This window comes from Protopterus annectens, chromosome 14.part0, assembly GCF_019279795.1.
Source record: "Protopterus annectens isolate FY-2018-M chromosome 14.part0, PAN1.0, whole genome shotgun sequence".
In the NCBI taxonomy this organism is placed as follows: domain Eukaryota; kingdom Metazoa; phylum Chordata; order Ceratodontiformes; family Protopteridae; genus Protopterus; species Protopterus annectens.
In genome coordinates, this window is record NC_056748.1 from 58,425,354 (window position 1) to 58,437,369 (window position 12,016).

General features: G+C 38.8%; 1 protein-coding gene across 2 annotated transcripts in view; it reads right to left on the reverse strand.

Annotated features, from left to right (window-relative positions):
• The window catches only part of ANXA11 (annexin A11), an 872,911-nt gene that overhangs the window by 252,420 nt on the left and 608,475 nt on the right, over window positions 1-12,016 (reverse strand). For both annotated transcript variants that reach the window (XM_044055766.1, XM_044055767.1), the window contains one exon: window positions 9,344-9,438. In XM_044055766.1, coding sequence (XP_043911701.1) covers window positions 9,344-9,438 — 95 coding nt within the window. The remainder of the gene's footprint in view (window positions 1-9,343; window positions 9,439-12,016) is intronic.

Consider the following 12,016-nt stretch of genomic DNA (forward strand, 5'->3'; position numbering starts at 1 on the left):
ATAAGTCTGACCAGACTAATATGCAAAGACATGCAAACACTTATCACAGAATTAATCAATCATGACATAGGAAACCTCAAAACACAGGACTCATCTCATTTTGGAATTGTCAAGGGTAGGTCATGCCAACTCAACCTGGTGGATTTTTTGAAAAGGTCACCAAAGCACTGGATTAAGGCAAAATGGTAATATTGCATACCTCAATCTGGCCAAAGCTTTTGACACAATTCCTCACTCAGGCATAGTAGAAACTGAGAATAAATGCCTCTGTCACCTGCTGGACTTCCAAATGGCTCACATTTAGGATGCAGATAATCCAAACAGGGGAAGTTACCTCCACAAACAGACCACTCACCAGTGGAGTCCCTCACGGTTCTGTGATTGGACCTCTCCTGTTTGGCGTCTACTTTTCGAAGTAAAAGCTAATACCAAAGGGCTCTGGCATTTTGCAGATGGCTGTAAGCTAGGAGTAGTCACTGAATCTCTAAATGACTTACCCATCCAGCAGGACGGTGTGTCTCAAATAAATAACTGGTGTCAAAATCATGGCCTGAAACTAAATGCCAAAAAATGTGTTATTGCATCCTTTGGGAAGACATCTACCCCACGAAAATACCACACTGACAACACTCCCCTAAGAGGTGACCCACTTGTTTGGAATTCACCTATGAAGAAGCCTTTGGACCTCTGTCAAAGGCTAAAAATAATACTTCTACGGCACTAGATAACATACAAGGCTGCATTCTCATCAGTGTCAGGTATATACAATTCGGACCTCTATATAAATGGTTAAACCTTACTACACAGCCTTACTATACAGTGGTTCCAATCATACTTGGGTAATAGGCAACAGGCTGTACTATGGGATAACACCTTATCTTCCCACCTCCCAGTTGCCCTAGGTGTTCCTCAAGGATCCATATTGGGTCCTTTACTCTTGTCCATCTTTACAAATGACCTCCATTCTGTAATTCCACAAGCCGATTGTATCCAATACGCTGATGACTCCACACTCATATGCTCTGCTACTACCCAATCAGAACTTCAGTCACTAAACCAAAAGACCTTTAGCACAGTCGAAAATTGGCTCCTACACATAGGTGTCTTATCTTAAACCCCCCAAAAAAATAGAATGCTTCTATTCACCCCCACCCGCAGAACCTCCCTACTTAACTTTACTGTCACTTCAAATAATGGAACTATAATATCTCCTGAGCCAACCACCAAACTACTCGGAGTACTAATAGATAATAACTTGTCTTTTGAACCTCACAATAATAACACCATAAAAACAGTGAATAAGAAACTAGGTTCTCTCTACAGGATCAAACCCTTTCTAACTCCACTAGCTAGGGTCACCATTGCTCGCACCCACCTTATCTCTACCCTGCTCTATGCCTCCCCTATCTATACCAAAATATCCAGAAGTAATCTGAGCAAACTGTCATCCTCCTACAACAATATTGCCAGATTTGCAGCTGGGTCCTCCTATAGAACTCATCATTGTATCAACCTGAATCAACTTGGATGGTTAGAATTGCCAAATCTAATACTTTTCAATCAACTAATAGTAGCCCACAAGATCCTGTATCAACCTCAAAATACACCCATACTTACATCCCTAGTCACCCCCTATAACAATCTGAAAACCTTACGCTCATCTAACAAACTACTTGTACAAATATCTAAATCCAACAATTCAGCTGGTGACACCCTGTTCTCTAATACAGTAAGTAAAACCTGAAACAGCCTCCCAAGTCAACTAACCTCACTATCCTCAGTTAACCTATTTAAAAGCAAGCTCAAACCCTACCTCAAATCACACTGGCTATGCCCCTGTGATAACCCAGACTAACCACCAAACCCTTTTCTAGATTCCTTTGATTCCTAGCCTCTTATGAGCATTACCTTGTGTTTACTCGCCAATAATAGTGTGCTTGACCATTCTGAGGATTATTCCTCATGTAAATATGTATATACAATCGAATGACTAACCATTTTCATATAAGACCAGAACTCTTGTGAGACTGAACATTATAATTGTAGCCTTGTACTTTGCTTTTAAATACTCTATCCACTTAACACTAACGTTTTTCTTTTGATATTTTTGTGTGACTTTAGAATCTATAGTATCTCTTACATATAATTTACATTATTAATACAAACTACTGTTGCATTTAGGTATATTTACATCAGATTTTTCCCTATTGGAATACAGAATATAAAATCCTAGATATGTGACATGTTATAAAGCTTTGTAATGTACCAATTTCTATTGTAAATATCATTGTCTTGGCCTATTTTTTTGCTGTTTGTGGAGCTTTACTCCCCGGGCCTCCACTGAAAATGGACATATATCCAGCTGGACTAGCCCGGTCAACAAATGTAAAATAAATAAAATAAAAAAAATAAACCTCAGCCTAACCACAGGGTTTGCGACTAATGCCTGAGGAGCAGTTACTGTGACCAGCCAATACAAGGGCAGCCCCTCCACAGGCCAGAGCGATTATATGACCATCGCTCTCACCAGCCTTATACACACAACCATGGAACATATCATAGCAGAAGTCATGTATGCAGTCAAATGCAACTTATCTGATCTAGACCCACTCTAAGTCTCTGTTTTTTTTTTTTTTTTTTTTTTTTTTGTGAAGGGCTCTTGAACCTAGTAAATGTTTTTGGATAGATTACAAACATTGTGGACAATGATCACTCTGTGCACACAGCTTACCTTGGCCTCTCCAAAGATTATGGCACTACCCCCTAAACTGGTATTACTGAAAGATTAGACAAACAATGTATATCCATGCATTATCCACTGGATTGTAATCTGGATATCCAACAGATCTCCAAGTTGTGAATGCTGCTGGTGCCATCCATTAACATAACATTGTAACTACTGGGGTACTACAGGATCAGTACCGGGCCTTCCCTTAACATAACAATGTAACTAGTAGAATACCACATAGATCATTGCAGGGCCCTCACTTAACATAACACTGTAACTAGTGGGATACCACAGGGATTAATACTGAGCCTTCCCTTAACATAATAGTGTAACTAGTGGGATACTATAGGGATCAGTACCTGGCCTTCCATTAACATAACATTGTAACTAGTGCTGGATCCTCCCTTAACATAACACTGATAACTAGTTTGATACCACAGGGAAATGAGTACCGGGCCCACCCTTAACATAACATTGTAATTAGAGGGATACCCACAGGGATCAGTACTGTGCCCTCCCTTAACATAATACTATAACTAGTGGGGTAGGTACCACATGGATCAGTACTGGGCCCTCCCTTAACATAACATTGTAGCTAGTGGGGAACTACAGGGTTGTATATGGGGGACTCTCCTCGTTGGCACTAATTTTGCAGTCATCTGTTGGCTGACGACTGCAAGCTGGTCACGATTACCTTCTCGTCCACTGATACTAAACAGTTCCGATAAGGGCTTGAATATGCACATACCTTGTGTGGTGAAAATGGCCTCAAGTTAAATGCAAAAAGTGCAGCATAGTAGTGTTTGGCAAAAACGCTGTTCCCAACTCATATGTTATACATAGCACTCTCCGCGGATCGATATGGTCATAACAGATCTGGGCCAACTCATATGTTATACATAGCACTCTCCGCGGATCGATATGGTCATAACAGATCTGGGCCAACTCATATGTTATACATAGCACTCTCCTCGGATAGATATGGTCATAACAGATCTGGGCCAACTCATATGTTATACATAGCACTCTCCGCGGATCGATATGGTCATAACAGATCTGGGCCAACTCATATGTTATACATAGCACTCTCCGCGGATCGATATGGTCATAACAGATCTGGGCCAACTCATATGTTATACATAGCACTCTCCGCGGATCGATATGGTCATAACAGATCTGGGCCAACTCATATGTTATACATAGCACTCTCCTCGGATAGATATGGTCATAACAGATCTGGGCCAACTCATATGTTATACATAGCACTCTCCTCGGATAGATATGGTCATAACAGACTGGGCCAACTCATATGTTATACATAGCACTCTCCGCAGATCGATATGGTCATAACAGATCTGGGCCAACTCATATGTTATACATAGCACTCTCCTCGGATAGATATGGTCATAACAGATCTGGGCCAACTCATATGTTATACATAGCACTCTCCTCGGATAGATATGGTCATAACAGATCTGGGCCAACTCATATGTTATACATAGCACTCTCCTCGGATAGATATGGTCATAACAGATCTGGGCCAACTCATATGTTATACATAGCACTCTGCTCGGATAGATATGGTCATAACAGATCTGGGCCAACTCATATGTTATACATAGCACTCTCCTCGGATAGATATGGTCATAACAGATCTGGGCCAACTCATATGTTATACAAAGCACTCTCCTCGGATCGATATGGTCATAACAGATCTGGGCCAACTCATATGTTATACATAGCACTCTCCTCGGATCGATATGGTCATAACAGATCTGGGCCAACTCATATGTTATACATAGCACTCTCCGCGGATCGATATGGTCATAACAGATCTGGGCCAACTCATATGTTATACATAGCACTCTCCTCGGATAGATATGGTCATAACAGATCTGGGCCAACTCATATGTTATACATAGCACTCTCCTCGGATAGATATGGTCATAACAGACTGGGCCAACTAATATGTTATACATAGCACTCTCCGCAGATCGATATGGTCATAACAGATCTGGGCCAACTCATATGTTATACATAGCACTCTCCTCGGATAGATATGGTCATAACAGATCTGGGCCAACTCATATGTTATACATAGCACTCTCCTCGGATAGATATGGTCATAACAGATCTGGGCCAACTCATATGTTATACATAGCACTCTCCTCGGATAGATATGGTCATAACAGATCTGGGCCAACTCATATGTTATACATAGCACTCTGCTCGGATAGATATGGTCATAACAGATCTGGGCCAACTTATATGTTATACATAGCACTCTCCTCGGATAGATATGGTCATAACAGATCTGGGCCAACTCATATGTTATACAAAGCACTCTCCTCGGATCGATATGGTCATAACAGATCTGGGCCAACTCATATGTTATACATAGCACTCTCCTCGGATCGATATGGTCATAACAGATCTGGGCCAACTCATATGTTATACATAGCACTCTCCGTGGATAGATATGGTCATAACAGATCTGGGCCAACTCATATGTTATACATAGCACTCTCCTCGGATAGATATGGTCATAACAGATCTGGGCCAACTCATATGTTATACATAGCACTCTCCTCGGATAGATATGGTCATAACAGATCTGGGCCAACTCATATGTTATACATAGCACTCTCCTCGGATAGATATGGTCATAACAGATCTGGGCCAACTCATATGTTATACATAGCACTCTCCTCGGATAGATATGGTCATAACAGATCTGGGCCAACTCATATGTTATACATAGCACTCTCCTCGGATAGATATGGTCATAACAGATCTGGGCCAACTCATATGTTATACATAGCACTCTCCTCGGATAGATATGGTCATAACAGATCTGGGCCAACTCATATGTTATACATAGCACTCTGCTCGGATAGATATGGTCATAACAGATCTGGGCCAACTCATATGTTATACATAGCACTCTCCTCGGATCGATATGGTCATAACAGATCTGGGCCAACTCATATGTTATACATAGCACTCTCCTCGGATCGATATGGTCATAACAGATCTGGGCCAACTCATATGTTATACATAGCACTCTCCTCGGATCGATATGGTCATAACAGATCTGGGCCAACTCATATGTTATACATAGCACTCTCCTCGGATCGATATGGTCATAACAGATCTGGGCCAACTCATATGTTATACATAGCACTCTCCTCGGATAGATATGGTCATAACAGATCTGGGCCAACTCATATGTTATACATAGCACTCTCCTCGGATAGATATGGTCATAACAGATCTGGGCCAACTCATATGTTATACATAGCACTCTCCTCGGATAGATATGGTCATAACAGATCTGGGCCAACTCATATGTTATAAATAGCACTCTCCTCGGATAGATATGGTCATAACAGATCTGGGCCAACTCATATGTTATACATAGCACTCCCCTCGAATAGATATGGTCATAACAGATCTGGGCCAACTCATATGTTATACATAGCACTCTCCTCGGATAGATATGGTCATAACAGATCTGGGCCAACTCATATGTTATACATAGCACTCTCCTCGGATAGATATGGTCATAACAGATCTGGGCCAACTCATATGTTATACATAGCACTCTCCTCGGATAGATATGGTCATAACAGATCTGGGCCAACTCATATGTTATACATAGCACTCTCCTCGGATAGATATGGTCATAACAGATCTGGGCCAACTCATATGTTATACATAGCACTCTCCTCGGATAGATATGGTCATAACAGATCTGGGCCAACTCATATGTGATAAATAGCACTCTCCTCGGATAGCTATGGTCATAACAGATCTGGGCCAACTCATATGTTATACATAGCACTCTCCTCGGATAGCTATGGTCATAACAGATCTGGGCCAACTCATATGTTATACATAGCACTCTCCTCGGATCGATATGGTCATAACAGATCTGGGCCAACTCATATGTTATACATAGCACTCTCCTCGGATAGATATGGTCATAACAGATCTGGGCCAACTCATATGTTATACATGGCACTCTCCTCGGATAGATATGGTCATAACAGATCTGGGCCAACTCATATGTTATACATAGCACTCTCCTCGGATAGCTATGGTCATAACAGATCTGGGCCAACTCATATGTTATACATAGCACTCTCCTCGGATAGCTATGGTCATAACAGATCTGGGCCAACTCATATGTTATACATAGCACTCTCCTCGGATAGATACGGTCATAACAGATCTGGGCCAACTCATATGTTATAAATAGCACTCTCCTCGGATAGATATGGTCATAACAGATCTGGGTACTTCTGTCGAACTCTCTCTCTCTCTCATTTGATCATCAGGTTTCTAACATAGTCAGGAAATCTTTCTCTCTAGCCCAGTTAAGTTTAAATTCAATGTCTTCAAGATCAAGAGGAATCATCCTAACACTGCACTCTTTCCTCATCATACGGATCATAGAATACAGTGTCTCCTTTGGTATGTACAAAGCTAAGCAAGCTGCTCAACAGGAAAGGCCGGAATGAGGGTTAACCAAGAAAATTAAAGGCCTTAAATCCTTCAGCTATCTAGACAGATTAGCACAATTCTCCTTATACCAAACAACCTACTGGCCACTCAGAGGTGACCTGAGTCTTATTTTTCAAGTTAAGAAGGACCAAATCCTATTTGACCTTTCACCTCTTCACAAAAACAGTGGCTCTACAGACATATATAAAAGGAAGAAAAACATATTCCAAAAAGTAAACAAGACCCACTGAAGGGATAGGCTTCTAACGCTACATATTCTCATCCTGAGGCGCATGTTACCATTATATGACAAGAAAAATATAAGGCTTTGATTGGATGGTAGAGACAAACTTACACCACAGTCAGTATGTATAGTCATGCTCGATTGGGAAGAGAACACCAATAAGTGCTTGCAATAGGTGGCATGAAAATTTAAGTGCGTCTGTTTAGAGATGTACCTGGCTAGGCATGCTACGGTTCCTGTAATCACTGCTCTAGTATTATTCCTATGTTCCTATAAATGCTGCTTTTTTGAATCTGAACATTACTTCTCTTTACAAGTAAAACTGTCCTTTCTTCACAACAAGGGCAAAGATCAATTACCAAACATCTCAGAACTGCTGTACTTAAGTAGGACTATTATTTTGCTCACCCTACCTTGCACTATCTGGAGTGCATATTTAACAATGTCATACACTGAAAAGTGGGGCAGAACTAGGCAGTGGCATTTTTTCTGAGATGTACACACACGTGGTACCCATTGGATGTTTAATGTGTAATTAGGCCTCTGCACTTCACAGACATTTTCACTCTTATAGGAACAGCAAAATATAGAGAACCTAAGATGTTGACACTACACAATTTCTGTGAAGAGTGTACACCACTGTTATCCGCTCTACACTCCTCCATGAAGAGCACACTCAGCTGCACTGAACCCCATTCACTTGTGTACAGAACACTGTTTCCCTAAAGAAGTAGGTTGTAGATGTGTGTGTGTGTGTGTGTGGATGTGTGTGTGTGTGTGTGTGTGTGTGTGTGTGTGTGTGTGTGTGTGTGTGTGTGTGTGTGTGTGTGTGTGTGTGTGTGTGTGTGTCAGTGCTACACATGTGCTATGGACTGAAAGGGGTACCTAACCACAGCTGTTTTAGCCGAGTCATAATCAATTCATATACATTCACTGGAGGGACTTTTCAGGATTCAGAAACATGCTAACTATGCACGTCTCTGAATCACACTACAGTGAAGCGATGCAACACTGCCAAACTGTGCGCATGGCATGTGTTGCTCCACTTTGGCCGATGTTTATGAATACTGCTGTCTGTTTCACCTAATTAGCTACTGGAATGAACCAGTTCACATCTCACCTAATTAGTCAAAACGCTGAACAAGTTTATATCCAGCCTCTCCACAGAGAATGTAACTTTGGTGCTAGAATAAACCTATTTATGTCTCATCTACCTACAGAGTTTGGAAGCAAGCTGTCACAATATATCAGCAATATCTATCCTAAGGTCAGCATTACTAAACTAGCCAAACAATAAAACAGTTCACATCTTAACTGTCTGTATCACTTTGTAAGTTAATTGGGATAATAAGGCAAGACAAGTCCTGCGCACCCACAACATTCACATGCTGATGATCACAATGAACCAATCCATGTATCACCTACCTAACCCATTTCTATCTTCCTAGTTACTTTACTCTTATACTCCCAAGTGCTGTTTGTCAGCCCAAATCACTATAATTGGGCTGAACATATCAGATTAATGCTAAGAGAGTCCCTGCATAGGTGAATGACAGCCAATGTATCTGACTACATTTCTTCAGAGAAACAGATATGACACCCGTTTTCTAATTTATGTTTTTCTTAAACACGACCATGACAACACCGTGTTCCAGTTGCAACTTACAATATTCAGCTTGGTACAATGTCTGTATCATCTCTGCCTTTATGGGCTCAGCACTTTTAAATGTTCTAAAAGTTTACATGTGGTACATGTGCAATGTACATCTTTTTTCAGAAAAAAATGTTTCAAATATTGCAAGAGTTTCATAAATTTCTATCTGGCCTCCTAGGACTACAGAATAAAGAAAGATTACAGGACTAACCTTTCCATAGGCAGTTTTGAAGGACAGCATAATTTTTTGCCGCTGTTTGTTGGAACGACTTCCAAGACATTCAATAATGGCTTGTTCATCAGTTCCTGAATAATAAAAAAGCAAGTAAATGTATCAAGCAATGTTCATGGACAGGGCAAAGGCAATGCGAATGAAAACACTGTTCCTCACAAGGGCTTCAAAAACAATACGCTAATAAAACTGTAAACATTTAATTAGTTAAATTAAACCACTAAGAAGGGCTTTGCAAATTGCACAAGGTTTTACGGAGGTCCTGGTTGGTCTGTGCATGGCAACAGCTGTAATGTGCTATGATTAGATGTTCTAACCTTAATGGTCATATGACCTTCCCCCAAACAACACATACTGGATAAACAAGACTGCTTGCCAATATCAGAAAACGTATATTGAATGTTAAGGGTACAAAAGGACTTTTAAGCAGTTTGGTGATAAACGGTAAGACTTTGGATGTTGAAAGATGTTATCTTACATTCACTTTGATAATGCTGATTACTTTATTGAACAAGGTTTCGCCGCATGGCGTCATCAGTGTGTGTCTTAATGGGCAAAGAGCCCTTGTTTATCTAGCAGCATTTAAATATATATATATATATATATATATATATATATATATATATATATATATATATATATATATATATATATATTTATTTATTTATTTATTATTTATTTATATATATATATTTAAATGCTGCTAGATAAACAAGGGCCCTTAGATATATATATATATCCAAAAAATCCTGGTGCACATTACGATCCTTTCAGTGCACGGAGAAAGAAAAATGTCATAAATCACCAAAAAGTACACCAGCACAGAAAAACCATGACAGCAAATATTTCAAATGGAGTTTAATCAAAGCACAGTCTGCAGCACAGACCGGTTTCGCCGCATGGCGTCATCAGTGTGTGTCTTAATGGGCAAAGAGCCCTTGTTTATCTAGCAGCATTTAAAGATACATTACACATTTATACTTCCCCTCATACCATTCCTTCTTATGCCTTTAATCAACCAACATGCAATGTTAAAAAGCATGTCAAAACCCCCAAAGAACAAATATATATATATATATATATATATATATATATATATATATATATTCGTAACAAAGAGAATAAACACACCCACCAGAGCAAATGTCTCTCCACCGTTTTGAAAAAAGTCTATGATAAATCCAAACATGATAAACAGGGAGAGGCAACCAGTCGGCTCACTCAAATAATCCAGTCTTGTTCATAAATGTATAAAAGTTCTTTTATTATGTGCACAGGTAAGCGCTTTCACCAAAGCTTCTTCAGACCTTAAAAACTTCCCGCCAAACAAACATTTTCCTTTTATACTGATCATATGACTATGCATCAATTTAACTTCCTTAAAAAAACATTCATCATTTATCCCAACTAAAAGCGTTCAAATATTGATACGAATTCTAAATTCAAGCCATAAAAACAATATTTCTTTTTACTTTCCAAACTCACAGAAATCCTGGTTCATTATGTTAAAAGAATCAGTTAAAACGTATCAGTCATTGTTAAACATTCGTGAGTGGAAATATATTGTATCCAATACCTTTCCATAATGTTCTGTCTATTTCATAATACTTTTAGTATTACTTTAATCAATGTTATCGGTCTGACATAATTTACTAAAATAAAAACTGTGTATACAGTCAATAAATCACCATTAAATAAGCAAGTGTGACATTATAATATTATAGCTGGTCTTGCTGGACAACATTGCTGCCCAGCTTGACTGCTATTTCATTTTTATGCATCAGATATCATCACCGATGCTACAATGAATTATCGCTCTCCATTTATTCACATGTATACATATATATATGCTTGTTTTCACTCGCTCTGCTCACTAAAAAACAAGTAAAAGTAGTATACAATAAATATTTATGCAGCTGCATATATTTATTTAACTCACTATCCCTCTAACATAGATATTTTTACTATATAATCATTTGCCTGATTATTTATAATCTACAGACATCATTAAAATGATAATGCCGTATAGCTTGTGAGAAATATATCAGTCGTTTATTTCCAATTGACATATAAATATTTGTTAAATAATTAGACAGCCCAGAAATGAGAATGGGTTTTAATATAAGAAATATCTTTATCATAAAACTGCTGTCTAGAAATGCTTATAAATTATTAACCGGACTTTGTGCTTTCAAAGGGCTAACTATGTATACTAACAATTTTAATACTAACGGGCACTATGCTTAGTAGTTAACCCAATAGGAAAATATGTTCTGGGAATACTACAAATTTATCTGATAACTGTTTCATAAAGGCCCACATATATCCAGGTTATATAACCATGGATATTAATGTGCTTTAACATCCATACGGCAATCAAACCTAGTGTACTGATATGAAAATATATATATTATAATCATGTAGGTTATGAAGCCAGATATATATATTAAAAAAAAAGTTATAATGACTATTAGGTGTAAACTACATGAAAACTAGCTAACATTAACCTTTATTAAAGAACATGAAAGCAACTAGCTAAGTATTCCAAAACCATAAATACGAACATATATCTGCAGTCTTCTAACAAATTACTTCATGTTGTACAATTATTTGGCTCAAAAGGTGTTCTAAAAACTATATTAAAATTGTTGG